General features: G+C 38.1%; 4 protein-coding genes across 6 annotated transcripts; all 4 read right to left on the bottom strand.

Moving 5' to 3' along the window:
• Positions 1-145: 145 nt before the first annotated feature.
• On the bottom strand, positions 146-2,831 carry LOC119999807 (arabinosyltransferase RRA3-like). The gene is made up of 2 exons (XM_038847566.1): positions 2,381-2,831; positions 146-1,437 (listed from the first exon to the last, which is right to left on the bottom strand). Exons 1-2 carry the CDS (start codon positions 2,564-2,566, stop codon positions 319-321), a joined length of 1,305 nt encoding a protein of 434 aa, XP_038703494.1. The 5' UTR covers positions 2,567-2,831; the 3' UTR covers positions 146-318.
• A 301-nt stretch (positions 2,832-3,132) lies between these two features.
• On the bottom strand, positions 3,133-8,796 carry LOC119999806 (probable protein phosphatase 2C 55). Of its 2 annotated transcripts, none has more exons than XM_038847565.1 (6): positions 8,511-8,796; positions 6,897-7,836; positions 6,313-6,637; positions 5,613-5,762; positions 4,527-4,817; positions 3,133-3,569 (listed from the first exon to the last, which is right to left on the bottom strand). In XM_038847565.1, exons 2-6 carry the CDS (start codon positions 7,664-7,666, stop codon positions 3,549-3,551), a joined length of 1,557 nt encoding a protein of 518 aa, XP_038703493.1. In that variant the 5' UTR covers positions 7,667-7,836; positions 8,511-8,796; the 3' UTR covers positions 3,133-3,548. The 2 variants fall into 2 exon arrangements, with proteins under 2 accessions (XP_038703493.1, XP_038703492.1); XM_038847564.1 differs by having other exon boundaries at positions 5,613-5,765; positions 8,511-8,795.
• Positions 8,797-9,527: 731 nt separating this feature from the next.
• Positions 9,528-12,089, bottom strand: LOC119999808 (cytochrome P450 734A1-like). The gene is made up of 4 exons (XM_038847567.1): positions 11,582-12,089; positions 10,826-11,070; positions 10,208-10,571; positions 9,528-9,994 (listed from the first exon to the last, which is right to left on the bottom strand). Exons 1-4 carry the CDS (start codon positions 12,065-12,067, stop codon positions 9,581-9,583), a joined length of 1,509 nt encoding a protein of 502 aa, XP_038703495.1. The 5' UTR covers positions 12,068-12,089; the 3' UTR covers positions 9,528-9,580.
• A 1,295-nt stretch (positions 12,090-13,384) lies between these two features.
• LOC120000258 lies at positions 13,385-23,837 on the bottom strand. Of its 2 annotated transcripts, none has more exons than XM_038848232.1 (16): positions 23,621-23,837; positions 22,447-22,658; positions 21,011-21,147; positions 20,813-20,923; positions 20,611-20,712; positions 20,335-20,440; positions 20,051-20,251; positions 18,952-19,120; positions 18,714-18,795; positions 18,535-18,628; positions 18,173-18,269; positions 17,199-17,292; positions 15,878-15,950; positions 14,881-15,054; positions 14,609-14,731; positions 13,385-14,025 (listed from the first exon to the last, which is right to left on the bottom strand). In XM_038848232.1, the coding sequence occupies exons 1-16, from the start codon at positions 23,631-23,633 to the stop codon at positions 13,864-13,866; spliced, it is 1,950 nt and encodes a 649-aa protein (XP_038704160.1). In that variant the 5' UTR covers positions 23,634-23,837; the 3' UTR covers positions 13,385-13,863. The 2 variants fall into 2 exon arrangements, with proteins under 2 accessions (XP_038704160.1, XP_038704161.1); XM_038848233.1 differs by lacking the exon at positions 23,621-23,837 and adding an exon at positions 21,963-22,285 and having other exon boundaries at positions 22,447-22,588.
• Positions 23,838-24,923: the final 1,086 nt, after the last annotated feature.

Raw genomic sequence — 24,923 nt, forward strand, 5'->3', positions numbered from 1 at the left:
GCCTCTACAGAAGCTAACTTATAAGTTGTGAAATAAGCAATCACCTGTGCTCGAGATTGGCTTGCTTAGCTCCCGATCCTCCACGGTAGACAGTGCCCTAGAACTATCAAATGCATAGTTCACTCAAAAAAGGTACATCAAAATGTGGTAAAAAAGGGAAACTTAAGCCTCAAGTTTCGAATCGATACAAAACAGAATTGCAAAGAAAAAACAAGGTGGTGTTAAAAGAAAGCTATTCTACATTTGACTGTGTGAAATAAGAGAAGTTAACAGATGAAACTCATTCACCCATCCATGGATCAATCCTGTAGTTTATTCCTACCAATCAGAACCGTCCGGGAAAGGTTCTAATGCATCTTGCTTGCCGTTGACAAAAAATTCTACAACTGCCTTCATTCTCGGAAGTTTATCTGGGTGGTAATTTACATGAACAATTACTGGCTTCAACTTTTTTAGGTTAGCATCTTTCCTTACCGTCTTGAACAGGACCTTACTGTTGATAAACTTGTAGTAATCCATAGTTCTTTTGGCAGCATGGAGCCCATCATAACCAGGATGTGAAGGGAAAAAGAGCTGCTCATTAAAAACTGCTTGGTCCCATGCACTTGGCGGCTTAGACAGACGATCGGCCACTCGATCCAAAAGCTCAATTGCAGGAATTGTAGGTCTTATATAAAAGAATCCAGAGTTGTACACCCAAATCCTCATTGTATGAGCATAACGAGCCCACCCCATTCCTGGTTCGTCAAACACATCATTGTATCCATATGCTGTCATATTATCGTGACCATCAGTCATAGACTCCATATCTGAATCCCGATAAAGATGATCGAAAGGGTTCTGCAGGTACACGATATCTACATCTGATAGAAGAACACTATAACCTAGCTGCAAAAACTCCCTTAGAATACGGAACTTCAACCCAGAGACGGCATGGTTACCTCCTGTCTTTGCAACAGAATCAATTCCATCATCTGGATCTCTCTTGTAAACAGGAACATCATTTGATTTGCAGAATTCTTCAATCTGGTCATCTAATGCCACGACCAGGTAATTAGGTATACCCACCTTCTTGATGCTAGTAAACCAAACCTCTAACATGCTTTTCACATTTGAATTTGCAAGTGCAACTATAAGCTCTTGCTGAACAGCAACTTCCTCCAAGAGTTTTGCTAATCTTGGGTTCACAGATTCATCCGGAACAACAGTTGGGTTAGTTCTCAAACCCTTGACAGTACCAAAGGGCCCCGCTTTGTGCTGTTCTCCCAACACCAGCACCTGCTTCTGTGCATGATCTTTCCCTTGTTCAGACAGCCGTAGTTTTTCAGTTAACTCCCTGACCTGCTTCTTCAACTCAGCATTCTTCTCCAACACCGATGCAATCTCTGACTTCAGCATTTTGATCCTTTCAGGGGATTCACACGAAGATGAAGCAGCCTGAAAGATAAGCAATAGGAAGACTGACACAAATAAGTACCATGTATGAAATCGTAAGTGAAGATCATGTTATAAGCTAAAATTATTAACTTCAAAACAACAAAATCCCTTAAATTGATATGTCAACATCTGAATGCATATCAGAAATCCAAGGTAGATTAAACCCTTTTTTTTTACGTCAGTAAAATCTCAAGTTTAAACCAGTAAGACCATAGTCCAGGAAATCCCAAGTTTCCTGTCCCGGCAATGGTGTGCAAATAGATACTCATACAACAGTGTTGCATGTTCAATTGTTCATGCCAAACCCACATCACTTTCCAAGCATGGACCTGAGCAAACAAATATAAGAACAAAGGGATGCAGTAGAAATGCCACTACATTACTTTCACGTTATCATATCTAACTCATGTACTTATTGTTGACATAAACACAGCATGCACAAAAGAAATGTAACAACTATAATTTTCATGAATTGCCAAAAAACATTTAGGAAGCTCTCATTCACTTCATATGGAGAATGAGAAAAATGAAAATAAAATGTCAAAATGCATTGCGTCATAAACTTTTTATCCAACAAGAAATGAAGGCTAAGTGTTCGCATACAAGGCTAAATTGGACTCCTTACAACTGCTATTGAAATCAAGATCAATCAATCTGCAATTCCATTTTCCAGCACGAAAGGAACTCAGTTCTGAACCTGATATCATTGGATACGATCAGGTTTAGAACTGATCACAAGAAACTATAAAAGACAACTCTCAAATTCAAAACGAATGACAAAGAAAACATAAATCTAGCTAAGATGTATCAGATTATAGAGAACACAATAAGAAGTCTAATCCCATAGTAGCCACTAGCCACTAGCCACTTAGCACTCGTACACAATTATCAAAGCCGTAAACCGAAACACGCCAATTCGAAATAGTTACGGAACAAAATGAACCTGGAAATTGGATTTGGAAATTCGACGACTCTGTGCGACTGGATCGGTACTGAAGACTCCATGAGGATATAAAATAGCGAAGGCACAACCGAGAAGGACTCCGATGGCAATCGCGACGGCAATTCGAGATCCGCGGAGTGATTGCCCTTTATCTCTCATCAATGACCCGTCTCTGCGACCCGCCATTACGTTCCTCCCTTCGTTTGTCGTCAACGAACAGAATCGCAGAGAAACTAAGAAAAAACTAGAGAAACATTCAGAACGGAAGTGTATCCAGAAAATATCTTCTACGACTGGACTGGGTAGGAACCAAAATCACTATCTCTGAACAGTGAAAGTCTTGGTCGTTGCAGAGAGGATGCCTCTTTCCGCAGGGAGAAGAATATGTGGCTGGATCCAGTAGTTCGCCGAACACAACACCCGGTCCGGGTAGTAAATTAGTTTACTTTCGAGGAGAATTGAATAATAAGGCCTTTGACCGAAGGGGTCGATTGGCAACGTGAATAAACGTGCTCCAAGTCAGACCTAGTGACCAACCCAACACGCATCATTTTTTTTAACCGAGAAGAGTTCGGGTGTGCCATTTGGACAGGCCCAAACTCGAGCCGGTTTAGGCCCACTAACACACCCAGTTGGACCCTTTTGCAACCTAATACCGAAAGACCAATTTGATTAGCAAAAGCATGAAAATGTACTGGAAAAATAGTGTCCAAAACTACAACGTTGGAGCTTCTTGTTGCAAGTACTGGGGGTTAAACTGTAAGAAATCATCAAAACGGCCATTTCCAAATTTCGGGTTTCACCTTAATCTATACAAAAGCAGCCGCAGCATACGACCTTGTTTATTTATCCAACCAAACTTCCAAGGTCAAAGAAATACACAATAAAAGCAAAGACCCCTCGTTGACGACGAAAGGAAAACTACTTTTTTTTCCTAATCTAGGCTATCACAAGATGATGATTGTATTACAAAAATATTCACACAGACACCGTTCAAACGCGTAATCAGCTCAAAGTCTTCAAAGGGGTATAAAAATATCCTCAGAGAGCTAATAATTCAACTGAAGAATTCGCTCTTAAAACAAAATTGCAATGTTGCTCTGCGAAACCACAGATAGACAGTACCACATGCTCCCTTAAAACTCTGGTCCTCAGTCAGGGCCTCGTGTTATGAGCAAGACTTGTTTTCCTGCATCACATAAATAAAATAATTATTGACACAATTGAGCGCAGAAGTTACTCACCAGTGGTTTGATATGGAGAACTATAAATCATTCAATCACGCCAACAAAGTAGCATGTAAACTTACCATAACAAAAAAAAAGGTGGGTCGAAAAAGGTACCATACATGGAAGATGGTAACTTAAACATTCAGACTTTTGGATGCAGTCCAACGCTCTAGTTGGTGTAATAACTTATTCTAGTACTACGTGACTTTGAGCATTGTGGAAAAATGAGAACTGATTGACCGACAACCCCCGCATAATGATCCAGTTCTTGTCAACCAAAACAGCACATTGTCTTACATGTCATGAACTTCTATCAGAAAACTCAAATAGCATTGCTTGTGCATTTAAAGTCAAATACCATATCTAATATGGGCAGTAAGGCTTTGTTCTACCTAAAAGTAAAATCCTGTATGCATGTCGTTGTCTGTTAAAAGAAAGAAAAAAAAAAAAAAGCTGACAGGGAGAGCCTCAGTCTCTTGGCTTTGAAACCAACAAAGATTTGCTTCAGCATAATTTTCCTCGGAATTTATGTTTGAGACTTGAGGGTGATCCGTCAACAAACTAAACACATTTGACTCTATTGACTTCTCCACTCTAAACTTCAAGGAAACTAGGAAATATAAAGGAGAGAGGTATGACAAAAGTTCCAAGGACAGGAATATTTTTCAGATTAATTGACAGAAGAAATGAGATATGGTACTGGAGTCTGGAAATCATCATATTTGTTTCAATTGTGGTGTTTTGATTTCATATCAATTACCAACTATCTTTCAAAACAATGCTCCGCAATTCCACGACCACTACATAAGATGCTCCCGGTGGCAGAAACTGTATGTTGGCTCGAAGTCGTTTGCATTGTTCCAGACATTTTGTGTGTACTAAGTAGTGTAAATAAAAAATGAGAGAAGAAAGTGTACCTCGTGTGAGCTAGTGACATATGAAACGACAACGGTGATATCATCAAGCTTGCCACCATAGTATCGGAACCCAGCATTTTGGGCAGCAGTAGAGAAAGGTGTCTGCCTGTCTTTATCCTGTGCTCGTTGGCGCGCCAATGCTGCTATCTTCTGAGCTGTCACCTGAGGCCCCAATCCAGCTCTAATGGCAAGAACTACCACTGCAGTAATCTCATTATTGTACAGGTTGTCAAAAAGCCCATCTGTGCCGGCAACAAGAACATCTCCTGGAGCAACAGCAACTGTAAAAACCTGAATAGACATAAAAAGCCACTTAGCTCCCTTAAACCATTTAACAACCGGGCAAACAACCAATTCTCTGCTTAGAAAGGCACATTTAAGCACTTCTACCCTTAAGAGACACTGCTGCTATGTGTAAGTCAGCCCTGACTTGACAATCGGATAAAAAAATCATCTAAAACCTATTAAGCACAACTAAAGTTTGAAATTAGTAAGCTAATCCCAAAAACACATTATGCTAGAAGTTAATGATTAGGAAGTGACGAGTAATAAACACATTTGGCCATTTGGGGTACTCAACATATTCAAGAAACTGTGAATGGTTGACTTGGATACCACATGAATGGAAGAAATTAATCCCTAGAAGATAATTTATGGTTTGCTAAGATATCCTTACAAAATTTCAGTCATCTCTACGAGGAAATGATCTCATTAAACCATTATGCATCACCGTTTTAGAAATTCAGTGGCAAAACAAGTTTTATTCTCTAATGGGACATATTGATGTGGGTGCTTTTTTTAATGACATGGGAACCAGCAGCCGCTACCCTTCGGGTTTGAACTGAATAAACCTATGGGCATGCACAATAACCCGCAAATCACTCATGTCAGGCAAGCACATGGTAATTTCATGTATGAGCTTGGTAGGAATCGAACCCACAACCTCCAAAGAGGGAAGGCTCCCTCCTAACCAGTTAGGCTGGGAATGATTCATATCTGCTGGGCACTTCTACACCCTTCTCAATCAATCAATTTCACCATTAATTTATGATTCCATATTTGAAAGCTAAAGGTATGCATAATAACCTGTCCAGAGCTAGGAAGATCACCCTTATCTCCACTCTCAAGTTGATAGGTGTAATTAAAATCATGCTGCTGTACAGGAGATCGGAAGATTGTGCATCCATCTCGGACAACCATAAACCCACTGTCTCCTAAGTTAATTGCCTGGAGACCCTGCTGTGAAAAGCCAAAAGAACAAAATATTCTATTAACAATAGTGAATCAAAGCTCTTCATGGTGTTCAGAAAGGAAATGTCAAAATATTCACATTTTAGTAGTGTGTGTGAACCAGTGACAGGTGTTAATGTACTGGACGACAAAAGCCAGTCAGTTGTCATTGTGGCAGATATAACTTCTAAAGGATCATGGATCTAGTATAACAAACATTGAGGAAACCTTACGGGGAGAAAAAAAAAAGAGCATTGAGGAACATTTTCGGTTTTCCTTCCCTAAAGATATGATAAAGGCTTAGATCCCCCTTTTCGGCAAAAAATTATTTTGAAATGATATATTAAATGCCCCCGCTAATAGAAACTTGAAAAAACTACCCCACAAACTTCAGCAAATCAGGCTGTAATTATATAATTAACTAAATTAAATAGTAGCATACTGACACATTTCTCTGCCACATCCATTAAGAAGCCATGAACGGGGCCAAGAGCTAACTGTCGCACCAAACTCGGTGAATGAAGGCTAAAAAACATGCCAAGAGTAGAAAGTGTACCTGGTCTGAGAGTGCCACTATACAAGCTGTCGAAGAACCTTTGGCTTTTGTGCTAGAGTGAGCTTTCTCCAAAACCCTAGCCGGGTCAATGGAACCCTTGACCTCCTCTTGAATTGCATAGACTGAATTAGACATTAGTTCCCGTGAATAGAGTCCCGCATCAACACCGAGATCGGCCCAGCCACCTACACCATCTGCCACACCTATTGCTTGTTTATTGTCACATATAAAGTGAGCATCCTCACCTCCAGTTTCTTCTTTATCAGGATGGGGTAGGTAGCACGATCCTGAAAGGAGCTTCAAGGATTTGCCAGAATAAATTTTCCTGTGATCAAGTTCAGAAACATGGAAACCTTAATGCCAAAGTGATAACAATTTTCAAAATTTAAGGCAAAGCATTATCAATGTTTTTATAAAGAAAGAATGGATAAGAAAGGATATAAGCATTGCCGCCTGGCGTACATATAAATTTTTGTACACAACAACTTGAGAGCCCTAAATCAACAGTATCATATAAATCAAGTAAGGGAACACATTATCAATGTCTTCCAATAAAAAAAAGTACAACTGAAAAGAAAACATACTGATCAGAGGAAATTGTTGAACTTGCAAGCTGTTCCTCATGGGCACAATTGTCAAAGGATACATTGGGTGCATTCCCAGCAGAAAAGCACGAACGTGAAGAGCTATGAAGAAACCTTAATCCCGACTCTGCGTAAGGTGAGAAGTTGCACCATCTGTTTGCAATATTATACATCATGTATCTAAAAATCGGAGTATTTCCGGGTTGATCATGGTTTTTCAAACACATGCTAGCTTTTCTGCATGTACTGAAAGTTCTATTGTTATACGATAAACTACCATTGTTTGCATACCATGGAAGATCCCCATGCCTTAAATTTGAAGCATCTAAATAGCATTGAACAAGGACAGATCTGGTACCGCAAGCAGACATAGGTTTATTTTGAATTTTGTCGCTGCCAGATAATTCACTGAGTTCACATAGAGCACAATCAATGTGATACCCACAAACCTGAAATGTAGTACCTGACACAGATGGGACAGAAAATGGGCGAGAAACTGCTCCAACAACGGAAATGTTTCTTCTTCGATTAACTATCAAGGAATCTGGTCTTGCAGGAAAACCAGCTCCAGGTTGTAAAAGTACATGTAGGTCTTTAAGCTTTGAGAAGCATGCAGAATGAAATGACCTGTGATTGAAAAACCAATATTTTCCTTGGCCAATAAGAACTTCAGCCAAGACCTGGTGTCCAACTTCTTGCTGCAAAACCAGCCTCTGTATTCCATTCTGAACTGTACTTCTCAGTCTGGTCGTAAAATAATTAAACGGCATCTTACTCTCTTATGCAAAACAGAATTGCATGAACGAATTTTTTGTTAAGGCCTTGATATCTACTCCTATATATTAAAAATAATCTCATCACTCTTAAATCTTAATACATATGGTCCCCTCAAAATGTAGTTCCTTCTTTCCCTCCAGATGTCACAGGAACTTGAAAAATCCTGAAAGAACAATGTAATGACTGATCAGATGATAGGTAAACAAATCTATTTTACCGAAAATGGAAGGTTGCCCAGCGGAGATGGTAAGCACAGCTATGGCACTTGACAATATGTATGGAAAGGACTATGATAGTCACCTTTATGCACAATCCTTGCTCCTTCAAGCTATGTGATTTCACATGTCTATGCATTGCACCAAAATAAAAACAACTACAGGCCATAACTGCCAAAGAGAAAGTTGAACATGCGAAAAAACTGGGAGAAAACCAAAAATGACATCACTAACCATTTCTTATCATCACATAACCTTCAACCATTTCTTATCAACAAAAGTAACCATGAGCAATTATGCAATTAATTCCATTAAAAAGGGTGGAAAAATCGTTAATTTTTTATATAAGCAAGCAATTTTATCAGAGGAAAAGTCCGCAGAGACCTGATACACAAGAAGAAAACAGGAATTTAAGTATATTAATTATTTCGGAGTACTCATCATTTCAAATTGCCGCAGCTTCAATTCATCATAATAAACCATAACTGCACGATTATCTCCTACATATACGTTCCTCAGAAACCCGCACAAGAGAAATCCATAGGTGTGACAATCCATACATACACACCAATCGAAACCAAACACCGTAAAAATCAAAGTCATAATAAATTGGAAAACGCACCTTTTGCAGGAAAACGGGCAAGAAACTGAGTTGAAACCCAAACCTAGAATCCTGGAACCAAATCCCCACCTGTCTTTCACTCCTTGAAAAACATAAGTTCGATTGACGATAAATACCGCGAAGTTAGGTATATCAGGTATGAGGCACAAGGTTAGCCACTTCTTTTCCTTCAACTCGGTTGTAGCGATTGCGAGCGATCCGATCGCCTGAGCGCTAACAAAAAGGCGGAATCCAGAAAGTTCAGAGTCATCCCAGGAGTATTGGAACCCTTATTTAAAGCGACCTTACGCTATATATATTTATTGTTGTTTGGTAATAAGCGTAAGTATTAATTATCGATGTGTAACACTGTAACTAACTAAATTGTCATAATTGGATTTTAAGTATTAACTGCCCACTTAATCACTGGATTCCTTGTGGGTGCATCTGTTTTCGATAAGCTCGTAACAAATTTTTTATTGGTTTTGTCTGACATACCTCATTTGTGGTAGATTATTCTTAGTCCGGCCTTGGTCCAAGCCCGGATTGATCATTTGGGCTTCGGGCTGGGCTTAAAAAAAATAACAGCTCAGACTCGGCCTAGGCCTAGATGAGTTGTGGGCCTTAGGCTGAGCTACTGACCTTCTTGCCGGGCTTCTTCAAATGTCAATTGAAGTTGTTATGGGCCAAATTTGGATTCTACTGCATCACTGAATTCGAAGGCTTTTCAAGAATACAGTACAGTAGTTTAGGCCAAAAGGCCCATAATGACTCGAGTTTGGCCTGAACCACGTCCAACATGTAAATGTTCTAATTAGATTCATGTAAATATTTAGTTTATATAGTAGATTAATGTGATGTAAATATGTAATTCAAAGTATCAAGTTATTGGTTGGGCTTCGGGCCGGGCCGGGCCGGGCCATTATTTTAACAATTCCTATACTTATGAATTGAAATATTTGCATGAATTCCATACAAAATAGCAATGTTATTATACAAATTAATACTAACTATTACAAAATAAGAACAGACAAGCATTTACATTTTAAAAAGAAACCCTACTAAATAAAGTACTCCACTTGTATCCAAATTCAAACCTTGGTAAAGACAAGCTGTGCCCCATGTTGAGGCTGCAAGGTTAATGACTGAAGTGGGGCATGAACATATGTGGGTGATAACACGAAACAATATCGTCGAAGAATTATCGCTAGAACGATTTTCATTTCGACGAGAGCTAGATTTTGTCCAGCGCAGATTCTCGGGCCTAGACCCCATGGAAACAATGAAGATAAATGCTTCCGAGGTTCGCTGAATCTCATCGGATTAAACTGTTCAGCGTCTTCTCCCCAAATCTCTTTGTCGAGATGAGATGCAATGATTGTCAGAACTATTGTCATCCCAACGGGAACGTCAATGTCCCCGAGTTTTAGATTCTTGTTTGTTTTCCTTCCTATCATTGTCGTTGGAGTGTAAAGTCGAAGCGTCTCGCTTATAACCATGCTTATCTGCACGCACAAAGCAACGTGAAGCCTGCATGATTAAGCATAATTTGAGGTTATAGAAGTAAGAGATGGGCATCTCTTGAAGTAAATATAGTCCCTCTTCCCTGTAACTCTCCCTTCCTTAACTCTTCATTTTTCAATCCAAGCAAGGCATGAGAGCAACGACTTTATGAGTTTATATATAACTTGACAATTAAGTTGAGAAATTAAACTTACAAGATTAAGTTCATTGAGATTCATTGCAGAAGGGGGCAGTTTATCCCCACATACACGAATCACTTCTTCGCGAGCCTTCGTTTGCCATTCTTGATGCATTGCAAGGAGTATGAGTGCCCAAGTCATTGTATTTGCACTTGTTTCCTTTCCTGCAAAGTAAAATGTCTTACATTCATCTATTATTTCATCCATCTCTAACTTCTCTTCCATGCCACCCTGGTTCTTATAAGAAGATGTCAACAAATCAAGTAAATTTCTAGATTTGTCTCCTTCCTTTTTGTTCTTCTCAATCAACTCTCGTATCGACTCACGCACTTCTTTCTCTAACCTCCATCTCTCTCTGTTATTCTTGGTAGGTAAAAACCTGCAATAGATGTACATTATTTTAGGAGGGGTCCACTGTTAAGACCAAAAATCTCTTATATCAATTTGATATAGTCCAACTGAGTGATTTAAAACAAAATTCAAATCCTTTCACATTGAAGATGCGTTTTCATGGGTCTAAAAACCAACGGCGACGGCCCACGAAGAACAAATCCGTTACAATATCTTCAATTTGTTTGGATTGAAAATTTCAATATTCAATATCAATATTTTTTATTTTTCAAATATGCTCACCTAAACCCTGGAACATAGAAACCCTGTAAAGCTAATAGAGTGAGGTGCATTTGTCGTTCTTGTAACATAAAAATATTCTTTCCTTCTTCCATGCTACTCCCAAAGATTGTTCTTGAAATAATATCTGCAGAGAGATTATGAAGCTCTTTGTGCACTTCCAGCTCGAATTTTATTCTTTCTCCTCTTCTTGCGTCCCAACTATCAAGCATGTTCATGGTACTTGCCACCATAGTTGGCACCCAACCCTTCAAAAGATGAAAACATGAAAAACTTAGTTACAATGGGCGGTACGGCCCACCTTATTAAAGTGGGTTCAGTATTATGAAGTGGGTTCAGTATTATGATGCGGTAAAAACTAACAGTCCTGTGCAATCTACGGGTGCATACCGGGCTTCCAAACTTGGTCCGATCTGGAGTTTATCAGGCAGGTTCAAAATCTTTCTTACCGGTCCGGTCGGGTCAGACCCGACCCAATAAGATATTTTAATCGGCCCACCAATAGTCTGAAATTCGATAATCCAAAATATCTTAACAGAGTTACCGGTTGGACTATTAATCTTCTTAAAATTATCTGACCAAACTAAACCCGGATTGATAACCCGGGACTTAGACCGATGTATACCATTATAAATACAATTCCCACATGGGTTGGGTCCCATGTTGAACTTGCATTAGTTGCATAGTGGTCCCATATTATTGTCCATCACGGCATAGATAAACCCTTGTTGGTGAAATCATCAAAATCAAAAAATTCACCTTAACTTGCTCCATGTTCAAAGCCAGGCTAGTAATTCTCCTATGGATGGCCCATTTCTCTCCCTGGAGCTCCGTAAGTCCATCTCCCATAAGCTGCTTAGCCAGAGGATCCGATTTCCGCTTCTCGAATGACCCGCCCGTATTCATAAACACCTCCTTCACTAGGACCGGGTCAGCGATGGTCAACATAGGAACAAGTCCCTGCCAATACAGGAAAGTTTTCCCATACATGCCTGACCACCTTTGATAATTTGGACACGCACGCGGGACAATATCGTGGCGGTCCAAAGGAATTGGCTTTGACAAAGCTTCCTCGAACAGACGACTGGCTTCCCTTGTGTTCCCGAAGATCGGACGGTAGCCGGGGCCTCCTATTCCTTGCTTAAGGAAGTGGTTTTGAACTTTAAATGGTATCCATAAGATAGTGTGTAGAAGTTTCAAGAGAAATATAAGGAGAATGAAGATGAAAACTAGAATGAAATTCATGGTGACACAAATTCAAGGAAGGTTTTGGTGATCAAACTCAAGAAGAAAGAAAAGCTTGTATCAAGATTTATATGCCCAATGAGTGCTAATCAATTTACAAACAAAAAATGACATGTAACCCATCAGTTTTGTAGCCTATGGAAATCCAACAGGTTTATTCAATTAATTTAATGGATGAAATATCTTTATTCCGCTCTTTTATCCCATAATTTATCGTCCAAAATTTATTATTTTAATATAGATTCAATTATTTTGTAAAGTATAGTCTAGAATTTATTGTTTTAGTTATGAATCCATTGTTTTTGAAATTTCATTGAAAAAACCAATGGAATTAAGATTCACCAAATAAAACTCATCGACAATGGATCCTGTTTGAAAGAGCTTTATGCACAAATTCTCGATATGCAATTTTTTAAAAATCTAACATGTATTTTCTAACATTTTAAAATTTTGCTTAAGAGATTTGAGCTTCCATGAGCTATCACTATATGGACTACCTAGCATTATTGTTTACACACATAGCTGATAGCACACAATAATTAATTATAAAATTTAGAAAATCTCAATAATTGATTGATTCTGTTCAATATTAAATGTACAAAAAGAAGGTGACATTTAATGGCAGGTCATTGTCCATGGATGGACCATTTGATTGTTTTTCCTAGCTAGTACTAATGAATGTGATTTATGGTGGTCCATTGATCTCAAAATGTTTTGTTTATATTGTTGCTGAGAATATTGAAGAAAGGGCATATAATGAGATAAATTTCATCAGAAAATGACTCGTTATCTAACACAAGAAAACGAAAGTGAAGGAAAGGGACAACGTAATCTATAACATCACTGGCTTCAATCAAATTGTCATTTTGTCGTTCATGGGAACAGTTGGTCAATATAGACAAAAACCAGCATCTAATCTAATTGCTTGTTATTTTTAACAATAATAAAGAGGAATCGTTTAAAAATAAGTCTTTGTAGTTAAGTTTGACACCAGTTTTCCCAGCAACTTCTCCTTTCTGCACGAACATATCCGGTTTAAAAATAAGTCTTTGCAATAGTCAACTCACATACCATATCCACAAACTACACGAACCGATTAAATCCTGAACTTCAGCCCTGTACGAAAATAACACCAAATCGCGCCAGAGTTGGTGTTATCAGAACCAAAGACCTACTACGCACATGCACCTAAGAGTTTCAAGCAGTTAAGTTAATCATCTAAACCAACGATTTTTTATCTGAAAGTATAAAGGCGGTAGTCAATGGCCAGAACTATGCTCCACGGCCTCTTCGACAGATTGGGTAGTACAGAAAAACTTTTCACAGCAAGGAACAAGAAACGGTTTCTAGACATTCAGATATTCCTCTCGTTTCTCAGGAAACGACATAACACAATACAAGTAAAACGAATATCTTGCACAATTGTGCATCTCTAAATAATTTGTGCATAAAACAACTAATGCATTTGGACCAACATATAACAGCTGACTTCCAGAAATATATATACACAGCAAAATTCACAGGTATCCGACTCTGGATATCTAAGAAAGCACAATTCCAGGGGCTGATGAGAGAACACATCATACCAGGATAGATCCTTGTCTGGTTGAGACGTGGACGCAATGATTCTCAGAATCACTTTGACATTGGCACCATCAAAACCACCATCTTCGCATAAGCTTAAGTACGTGTTGGTACACATTTGCACTTGGACCATGATCTCATCTAACCATTTGATTTTGATCCAGAGGATGCAAAATCTTTTTTAAGGAAATGCCTGGTAGGCTAAGAACCATTCAAGCTCTGCAATTATTGAAGACTTCACCTCGCATCATATCAATTGGAGTGTGCTCATGCGTGTATCGTTCAGGACCTAGATACATACCCGTCCTTTCTAACAAGGCAATCCCTTCATCTCTACCATATTTCGTGGCATACAGCTTCAGATACTCAAAGTCCTAATAGAAGACCAATACGGTGAAAATAAATATCAGAACATGAAATACGGATCTAACGGACTAGCATAACATCATCCCCAGTAATGTGACGTTTTAATTTAAAAAATAAATTCCAATTTCCCCAGTCATAAAAATATGTGGAATTATGAAATTCCCACAATAATTTTCCAGTGGAAATTTTAAATGCAACACGGAACCCAGAAGAATATGCATGAAAAGAAAAATTCCCCATGAAATATGTGGAATATTGAACTCTCTAAGTTATACTCATAAGCCATACACAAAACAATGAGTCCGATCTTGGCCTAGTGGTAGTCATTCCTTAGTATTTCAAATAGCTTGAAGATTTAAATTCACCCACACGCCATAAACAACTAATGATAAAAAGCAACAATATTTATTAATTATATAAAAATAAGTGACCCTTCGAGAACATCTGACCAATTGGAAAGACACAGAGAAAAACAGTGAAACCAACAAACTAGAAATCATAGAACAACTTGCGAGAACAGCAGCATCACATGGGTGATGCTGAAGCAAGAGTACTATAGAAACAGGGGTTGAACTTTAAATTTTGCCTCACCTGCAGTCCACTCAGAATGCGCTCTAGTCTTAGTGAAGCAACTGGTTGATGTGAAGATGAAAACACCTCTCCAGGATAGAACAAAACTCCATCACCTGGAGGCAGTCCACGCCTAAATCGTATCTGTTAAAAAAGTGAAGTTTTATTTTCATTCTGTTGCTTAAAGCATGTGTTCAAAAAATTCATCAATTTTAGAGGTCTGGATGCATGTGGCTTTTAGCTCAGCAATGACTTTGGCTTCGAAATCAAACACCAGGTACCCAGGTAAATACCTCAGCACTGGGAACAGTTGCCTTCTCATAGCAGTTGGCACCCCAATATAAAAATCCAGTTCCGCCTTCTTTCCATACACGCCACATCACAGCACGATGCTGTGTACCTCGCATCCCAAGGTGCCAATTGGGATGTGGATCAGATGGCCCCATGCATACATATGTCCACCATTCCTGTGGGAAAAAATCTCATTACCTTAAGCTACACAACAGCCTATGCATACTTCTATCTACTTATCCGTGTGTGTGTGTATATATATATATATATATGTATATCCGTCCAAATGTATTCCTCGGAGAGAGCTTCAGGATGCATTAAAGAATATAGCAACTGCAAATAAGAATTAAATGGAAACTTTTTGACTCAGAAACTCCTTTCCCTATGATACCTACAGACAAATCTTTAGATGTCATAATCCCATCACAGTGAGTAATTAAAATGTTTAATCATTATCAAATGCCACACTATTTTCCCAAGAGAGACCAATATGAAATCTTACAGGCCCACACTTGGGGCAACAACACACACAAAGGCTCACACTTGGACAACAACAAATGGGAGTTTAAATTACGAAAACCACACTTGGGCAACGATGAACACACGAAGACCCACACTTGGTACAACAACAAATGAGTGTTTAAATTGGGTAAGTTACGGTTTGAACTCAAGACCTCCTGCTACGATACCATAATGAAATCGATTTGTGGGTTGTAAAGGATATGTAAAGTGTTGAATAACATTCAACCTATCCCTATGGATGCTTAGGAGATGAGAGAATGGATAGAGATAGAGGAATCTAGTGCAGCAAAAGGATTGTATTTGTACCATAGCATTATATCAGATAATCTAACATGCGTGCGCACACACACACACACACACACACCAAGGACATAATTAACCATTTTAAGAATGAGAGTGAATCCCCACGAGCACAGACTGAATTCCAATAAACTATCATCAGCAATTGTCGCAGCAGAATCCCCGGGCAAATATTACCTCACCATTCTCCGGTTGCAATTCAACAAGAATATCCTTGACCAAATCCTCTCGATTACCGAGCACCCACTCACTGCAATATAAAAATAAAACGAATCCTTTTCAGTTATGGGGTTCTGGAATAAGTCTCGACTTCATCAAATGATTTCGTTTTTCCCCCACAAGGCCAATAGCAGATGCACAAATATATAAGCTATATCAAATAGTAATTGATGAAAACATGGAATAATTAATCATAAGGATGTTGATATTGCAGTCTTCTCATAAAAAGAGTCCAGAAAGATAAAACCAAAGAAAGACAAATTCATCTTCTCATATATATATGCCAAGTGCCAACTATATGACATAAATCACATCAGCGAGATTTGAGGATTAATGGGCAACAATTATACAGGAACCAGATATCTCTGAATTCAGTTCAAGAGCCAAAAGTGGTAGTGTTGGAGCCCTTTTCATTACAAACAAAGATAAATTATTATATCGTTAACGACATCTCCCACCAGAACAATGAGTCAATTATTTCAAGATTAGGATAGCCAGGTCAAGGTTATATTCTGTTGAACACATTTGGTTATATATGGAAAGTACTAAAAGCAAGAGCAAAGTAGCAAACCACCCTTGGATAATGAGCAGGTCATAAGTTCAAATCCAAGAAAGAACCTCTTCGGATTGCAGGAGTAAGGGGCATACAGCCCTACCCCAAGATGGCATACACTGGAGGAGCCTTACGCAAGGGAGTTGTTTACCCTTTCGCCTTTACCTGGAAACTAATGCAGGCTTAGGCTCACCTTAAACTAGCCATTGCAAGTTAATATCCTCTTAACATGACAATATAACATATATAGGTAAGAGTAACTGCTTAGCAAAACAAATACACAGTTTGCAGCACTTTACTAAATTTGTAAGGTGTCATGACTCATGAGGAATCTAACCTCCCAGCTCCATTAGGAATAATGAGTAGGCATAATTGCCACATTGATGACAACTTGACACCTTAACTTTAAGTAACTCAGCTACCTATGAACATGCCCACAAGACTAAAATAAACAAAAAAAAAAAGTTTCTTAGGTATCTGAGAATTACAAAGAGAGAACAGAAGAATGTCATTTTGGACGTATCCATTTAGCATTTAGGAGCACCACCAGTTTGAGTGGTCATGCTCCTCTCTGTCCTGTCCTAATGGTAAGGGTTTGAATCCCCACCCCGGTAAAACAATAAAAAATTCCATTTAGCAGTCCTCTCTTGTTCAGATTAAAAAAAAAGCGGCAAATCACTTAAAATCATAATCTTCAATGGCATTGAAGTTTGATAAACTAGGTACCTAGTACAATAAATTTGAGTGTGAGGGCGCAGGAAGTTTGGAACTTTTACGAAAGCCTCAAAAGGCGTGGGTCCAAGAGGTGCATCACTAGGTCCTGCATGGAATAAGAAACCAAGTCAACCGATCTCCATAAGCAGATAAGGGATGAAATCAATCCTACAGGTATATAAATTAACCGTTGAGCATCTTGGCTTCTAAACCATAATTTAGCTCAATGAGCAAGAAACACTACCATTAGTAACAGAAGGACATCAAGGAGAACTCAGAAGGACATTATAATTATCGATGAAATAAGTAAACTTTGTTAGGTTTACAATGTCAAGAAAAAAGTCCTAATAATATCTATTGTTGGATTCAGAAGCTAAATAACTCAGAACTATAGATGTGTGGGACCATAACAATAAGCTAAGCACTTAAAATTGCAGAAAGCCTCCCATCATTTTCAATGTTAAGGATCAATAGAAATACTGACCTATCAGAAAACGATCACTACTGGGCCAGTGATTTGCACTGACTAAAATCTAAAAAAAAAAAAACTCCCTTTTCTACTTACTTGGCCCTTTTCAGTACAACTTCTACATTCCAACCTCTAATGTCCTTGGCACATTTAATCCCTAACACTTATTAACGCAAGTTTCTACACATGACAAAGCCGCCTTAAGGACCAAATAATACATGATGCTTATGTAAAAGATTGACATGCACAGAACATCACCTTTTTATAGTTGCTCCTAACAAGGTATAGAGGTTGACCAGGGCAAGGTTCGAGTCCCCTCACACTAACAATAATTATTAAAAAAAACCACTTGACTTATTTAAAAAAAAAAAGTCGTCTTCATTCAGAAAAAGAAGAAGAAAAGGAAGAAAAAAAATGCCTATCATTGAGGGACTTTCTACGAAACAAACAAATCCTAAAACACATGATAATAGAAACTAAATGTCTAAATGTCTTAGATAAGTTAGCAGATCCATACCACAATAATAGCTAGTTAAAACACGGGCATCAGGAGCATAAGCATGAATCTCACTAGCCATGTTGCGAACAGAATCATAATGCTCCAAATTCAATGGCTGCAATGGAGTATTGCACAAACATCAGCCATCAAGAAAATCATAGTATAATTCATTTCATGAAGATATATATACAACCAGCTGCAACGCACATTCATGAGTTTCCATTATTTTGGGTGTGGTGAGGGAAGCTTGATGGTTCATTCTATACATTAAAAGAACGTATCACTGAGATACACAGTGTCGCCGACTCATTAGTCTTAGTAATATTACATATAGCAAATAAACTTCTCCCAATAACTTGGAAACTACGCATAAGTCATACCTCATCCCACAAGTAAAAATAAGCTTTCTTCCAATGATCTTTCATCCTCAGGATCTCAACTTCCTTCTGCAAGTAATCCTTCGCCGCATCATTACTGTGCACATGAAGCCAGTCAAAGCTTATCAGTTTAAAATTTAAGGATACTGACAGAAGCGAGCACATGATAGTTGAGTTTATACCCGAAGACTGCTTGGTTATATGGTACAGCATATGCTGCTAGACGTGGGTCTGAAAAATATTCGTCTGATTTTGGATGATTGGCTGCAATAGGAAAAGAGAAATATTCACAAAATCCAGCAACAAAATCAAGTGGGTATCTTGTTGCACTGGAAAACCACAAATTAAAATTGCTAATAAGAGGAAACACAATCAATGAGTGTCTCTCTAAATGGTAGAATAATCTTTGGCTTGCTTTACCTGGCCATGGGGACGTGTATGTCAAAACGCGCATGCTGTCACCCCATCTACAAAAGTATGGGCTGATTCTATATTGAAGTAACCACTTGAAATGGTGATCCAATGCCTCATACCATGCCTCACTTCCATGTTCAACGCCAAAACGATCCTCAATTACAGTATCAGATATCTGAATGAAGTTGAAGAAGCTGACACTGAAATATTCAGACTACGGAGACACTGGCACAACAAACAAGTCTTGACCCGAAAATTAATTTGGGGTCGATCACATGAATCTTTATCAAAAAAAAAAATTGGAGCCCACCACATATATTCATTTTCTCTACTCAATCCAAGACTGGACTCCACAAATTGTTTCAACATATACGTTGTAATCACTCCATCCATGGCTAGATGAACTCAAGACGAAGGCATAGGAGTATCCAAGAATTTTGAGGTGGGCATTTGGCCAATACTATGATGCAAGTGAGTTAAATCAAATCTAAAATAAAAGACCAGGTACATTGGATGGGTAGCTTAATTCTCTTCTATTGGAAAATGTCTTCATTTCAATCTGTCAAAAAGAAAACAGAGGTAGTCAGCCTGTCTCTATGGTGTAACATAGTGCCATTCCCGTCCCCCCAGCCACCCAGCACACACAAACATGAAACCAAGAAGAAAGAAAGAATAAAAAGAAAAATAGAAGACATACATTCTACCGAATCTACTATATCCTACAACACTATCAATTCATCAATGGATTTAGGAAATGATGACAACTATGTCTGTTTCTAATATAGTACGTCTGGCAAAATTTTAAAATTGCAGCCACAGTATTGCAAACTTGCTGCTACTTAAAACTATTGTCTGATAATTTCAAGTGGAGAAAAGAAAGCCTTTATGTTGGATTAGACATCCCATTCTCGACAGAACCAATTTCACAAGACTTACATTACGAGCATAAACTTTTCATGGTTAATTCCACATGTTGGGTCAAATGAGCTCCTATCTTAGATGGCTTCCACATCCTCAAAAAAAGAGCAAACAAAAATAAGTCACTCAAAAAATATCACAAAATCTGAACCTCGTATACATTTAACTGAAAGAAGCGGTAGGATACACCAAATACAGCAGGAAGTGAAGGCGTTATGGGAAGAATGAAGTCCCAAACTGTTATATTTAGCTTCACACGAACAGAAAGGTTTGAAATAGCGTCTTCATCCATCATATCAACTGGACCATTATCTGAAAAGAACTCACCAAATAATGGAGATTGAAGAACTCTTCTTAACGATGTAGTTGCAGATGTGACTCTTTCTACCTAAAAAACAATCGTCTGTATGAAATCTCTTGCAAAAACACCAAAGTTAAACCCACAAAAATAATACTAGATTCAGATATTACCACTCTGTCCAATGGTTTTCCATCAATGAACCCTAAAATGTCAAGGCAGTTCCCAAGTTCTTTGTATACTTGATGTTTCTCAGCTTTTCCTGAGCATTTCAATGACCTGAAATGAGTAGAAATAAATGAGGAAAAAGAATTCCATGTCCAAGCATTTAAAAAAAACATATTGGAAAAACTGAGCAGATGCAACCACCCACGGTAAAGAAGAAGAAATCAATAGATTTAACAACCGATTATTAATTAAACATGCAATACAAAAAAAAATGATTTTACTCTGCATCTGCTTTTGCTGCAGTTAGAATGATCTCCCCTTCATACAGACCAGGGGGCTGTGAACTGGGAACATCTATGGAAACCCAAACAGCAGTTGTTTCACTGTAGAGAGAAGGAAAGACAACAGAACTATATAAGTTTTGACAATAAAAAATCAACCATATGGAGATAAAAATGATGACATTGCACATGTATTCAGTACCCTGGTTGTAGGCTTATCTGACTAACAGGAAGGTCAAGGGGAACAAGAGCATCTGGGACACCTAATATGGGCACAACACGCCTCAACGTTAATGATTGTCCAACAGCCAACCTGGACACAGTCGATGTCAGGAAAATTGTGATACAAGAGATAAATTACGAAGCATCATAAACAGGGCTACAACATAAAGAAGCTTGCCTATCCCCTGTCGAGGAGCACAAGTCACTACATTGGAGCTGCACAATCCCTGCAACACCAGAACTACCCCAAGAGATTTTTGGACGTAGAGCAATTTGCACACTTTCTCTTTCATTTCTACCAGCCAGAAGATTTACCTTCATGGCAAAGCCTAATATTAGATAACAGAATATCAAGGATACTCAAAAACAATGACATGCATTGATAATTGAAACATCACAGCCTACCAAAGAACATCATTATGATATTCTAAGACACCAAGTCAGTAGTACGACATGCTAACCTTTATGAATACATAGTTTCAATACAGAGCTATCAATAAATATGGAAGGGAAAAAACAATTGAACACATTTCCCAACACCTGGCAATCTCAGCCTGAAATTCTAATATTTTCAATTTAATCAATTTAGGTGTTTGTTTTGCATTTCTCATACCTAAGGCAAATATGTAATTTCATATTACCGCAGAGAATCCCCCCCCCCCCCGGGGCCCGGGAATGTAATGAAGAGTCTTAGGCGGGTCTATTAGGTCTTAACTTTTTTCTTTCACTGATAGAAGATGCCCCATTAAGGGCACCAAAGACTTCAAACCCAAGATGTTTCATATTGATAAGGAATGTTGAGAATAAGGCTATGCTTTGAAAGCTGTGATATTTTTTTTCTTTTCCCTGTTCTCCTCCCTCTGTAGATTGCTATATTATTCTTCTGTTGCTGCTCACAACACCCTTCTCTGCTTCTTCTACTTTGCTTTCACTTTGAACATTCTTCCATTGTTACTCCCTTACAATCTATACTAACATCCATATCCTTTCCAGGTCTTTTCACCCTAAGCCCAAACCATTTCAAAAATCTTTCCCTTGCTGCCATTTAGCATACAGCAAAATCCAACATTTTCCAATTTACCAATCAGTCTCTAAGCACCTATACAAAGTATGAGAGGTTTCATACATACACTAAAAGGATAATCATGAATGCACAAATGCATTTTTTCCCGCCTGCAGCTGGTATACACAAAATGATTGTACCATATCCATCTTTCACATCGAAAAGTTTCCACGAAAACTAACAAGTTTTCAGCTACAAGGCAAGCATAAGCATATTAAATGAAACAAACAACTCGTCATTAGATGTAAGAACTGCAAAGTACAAAAACCGTTCAACTTTATTGCAACATAGGTAATAAGATCAAAAAGAAATAGCCTCCCTGGCCCCTGCAATGCCGGGATGAGGATTGATACTATCCTTTCTTCTTCTTTTCACGTGCATAAGAATCACCTACACAGGGTGACAGTTCATTGTATAGGCATGCTTAAGCAGATTTTGACAAGAATTTGCTATAACACATTCATGTAAATTGAAAGGATAACGAAAAAATATAAAAACAGGACAAAGTAATAGGCACAAAGCAACATCAAATAATAGCGTAAAATACTTACAGTGCCCAAATTTCTAGGCATCTCTTGTGGTCCAACATTGGCGGTGCTTGGCATGCACCACACATGTACTAGATCAACAGTTGGAATCTCTGTAGGGTCAGTAGATCCCCGGAGCCTGCTTAAACCTTGTAGGTTACTGTCATTCCATCCATAAGCTGTTCCCCCTCCAGCAACCCCTTCAACAGGTGGCACAACGTCTTGAGGGTTTTCTCCTGCATGTTCAATTGAGCATAGACGTATGAGTTACGTGCTGCACTAGCCTGAAGCCGCCACTTGGAAACTGTGATGCATATGTCGAAATCCTAATGATAAATAGAGGCAACTAAAACAATGACTAGATTCAATCATTTCATATGATCCCTCTAAATAATAGGAAAAAATAAAACAGAAACACTTGAGGCAACTAATTGCCTTTCCTAATTGAACATATTCCCACCAACCTGTTTTTTTTCAGAAACAAATAGGAACTTACAAGTATGCGTGCAGAGCAATGAGCAAAAAACTTCAACATAATGTCAAAATTTAAATTCTCCTCCAAAACTGAATTCAGAAGTGAGGTGACGGGGAAGCTGTTTGACAGAATTATAATGAAAAATCTACGGTGATCGTGTTCATATGAGAGTAGATATTGATAAATTCAATGGCCTCTACTGTATCCCTCACAATTAAGATAACACAATCAAGTCTATTTCCACAGAAAAATAACCTCTAAATATGAAATCAGATTTTAACTTCAAAGGAGAACTAAAACAAGTAATGTTTTCGTCAAAAAATGGACATTGTCATCCCTCCAAGCCTCAAAGGCAATTGGTAACCCTGGAAACTAAATTACAGTCTTGTCAACCAAAGTCTGGGACTAACAAATTTTGTAAAAACCCAGACTGAGGTTAACAAACAGAATATTATAACTAAATTTAAAGGACAGTTGATTCAAAGAAATCACTGCAAAAATAAACGAAATTTCTCGCAAACCACTAGAGATACAAACAGTTACAAGATTGCAAGGTTTCTCCTCCGCATCTAGTTTTTCAAATCAACCAAACAACGTATAGCAAATTGAAGAAAACCGCGCATATATTGAAAGAACAATAGCAATAGAAACAACACATAACCGCCATAAAAGGCAGCATCGCATAATGGATTTAGCAGATTTCGGAAAAAAAGATAAACCAACCGGTATTCGCCATTTCGGAGCGGGCGCTTGTGATAACAATATATCTCTCTGAGTTCGATTTTCAGGTTTCAGAGCAAACAGCCAGTGAGTGACACAGACGATCGCTTATGGAGAGTGAGCACAGATGTGTCAATGGCACGAAAATCGTGCTAACTTATACGAGAAGGAAATGATACCAACAGTCAAAATTTATCTTCTCGCACTCCCGTATTCTTCCCGTATGAAGGAAGAAATGCACACCGTTTTAGGGTGCGCATAGCAATTCCCATAGTGCGAATAGAAATATGAATTGCACAATTACACGTTATCATTGCATTTTGTCTTGTGCTAAATAAATATGGAAATTGCAACGATTGATCTTTTTCTCTCTCTTTTTATTTTATTTTTAAAAATACCTCTGAGAATCTTTCTTGAGAGAGAGTTAGGCACCAATAAATCAAATTTGTCCTGATCTTGGTCACTGCACTTATGAGGATCTGTTCAACTTCATCATAATAACAATCATTCCTATAAAAATAATAATAATAATAATCATCATCATCATGATCATGATCATAATTTTAAAACAAAGAAATATATAAAAATCTATGGGGGGTTTGATGAAGGTTTATTTGGATCATTTTGTTGTTTTTCTACGTTTGTTTTAGAATCAAAAGTACATGTTTTGTAAGTGTATTCACAAATTCTTTTCGAGGTTTCATACTTATAACTACCTTAGGATGAGAATCTAATGCTGAATCTCTCCGAGATAAAATCACATGAATTCGAAAGATCATGAGTTTGATTTTTATTGGGAGCAATATCCTTGGATATGAACTTTGATCTAAACTTTCTTGTGTGTCAATCGTCGTGGAGAAACTTCAGTGTTCGTGGGCCTAACCACCCAAATCTAGGCCCATGTCAGATACCAAATGAATTAACAATCCCAAAAAACAAATAAATGAAACCAAAAAACAAAAGAAAAACATTCATATTCTGGTTCTGGGTTCAACAATTAAGACTTGGGTCCATTCAAAATCAAAATCTGGTTAAGGTTGTATAGCAACTTAGCAAGCACGATTAAGCCTGTGCAGCCGCATCATCAACTAACTTTACATCCACCCAAATATAAAATTGGACAACTTTCAGAAGCATATCTCATAACATAAGCAGTGATACTTAGCTAGTTTGAATAAGATTAAGCTAATCACACAAATTAAGTCAGACTAATGTACTGTTATTTCAAAAGTGTTCGGGTGGATTGTGGGATGGGGGAGGATTCGGGCATCAATCTTTCTTCTGCATTAGGTTGGAAGGAAAAGTT

Source organism: Tripterygium wilfordii, chromosome 6, assembly GCF_013401445.1.
Source record: "Tripterygium wilfordii isolate XIE 37 chromosome 6, ASM1340144v1, whole genome shotgun sequence".
Taxonomy (NCBI): Eukaryota; Viridiplantae; Streptophyta; class Magnoliopsida; order Celastrales; family Celastraceae; genus Tripterygium; species Tripterygium wilfordii.

Coding starts and splice junctions, on each gene's coding strand:
- LOC119999808 (XM_038847567.1), bottom strand. CDS start 12,067: ATGAATTTCATTCTAGTTTTCATCTTCATTCTCCTTATATTTCTCTTG. Junction 11,071..11,581: donor TGAACATGGAGCAAGTTAAG/GTGAATTTTTTG, acceptor CATCTTTTGAAG/GGTTGGGTGCCAACTATGGT. Junction 10,572..10,825: donor TTCTATGTTCCAGGGTTTAG/GTGAGCATATTT, acceptor CATCTATTGCAG/GTTTTTACCTACCAAGAATA.
- LOC119999807 (XM_038847566.1), bottom strand. CDS start 2,566: ATGGCGGGTCGCAGAGACGGGTCATTGATGAGAGATAAAGGGCAATCA. Junction 1,438..2,380: donor TTTCCAAATCCAATTTCCAG/GTTCATTTTGTT, acceptor CTTATCTTTCAG/GCTGCTTCATCTTCGTGTGA.
- LOC120000258 (XM_038848232.1), bottom strand. Junction 15,055..15,877: donor TGCAACCGGAGAATGGTGAG/GTAATATTTGCC, acceptor TTTTTCCCACAG/GAATGGTGGACATATGTATG. Junction 14,732..14,880: donor CAACTGTTCCCAGTGCTGAG/GTATTTACCTGG, acceptor CTTTTTTAACAG/ATACGATTTAGGCGTGGACT.
- LOC119999806 (XM_038847564.1), bottom strand. CDS start 7,666: ATGCCGTTTAATTATTTTACGACCAGACTGAGAAGTACAGTTCAGAAT. Junction 6,638..6,896: donor TCAACAATTTCCTCTGATCA/GTATGTTTTCTT, acceptor ACTTGATCACAG/GAAAATTTATTCTGGCAAAT. Junction 4,818..5,612: donor ATCTTCCTAGCTCTGGACAG/GTTATTATGCAT, acceptor ATGTCTATTCAG/GTTTTTACAGTTGCTGTTGC.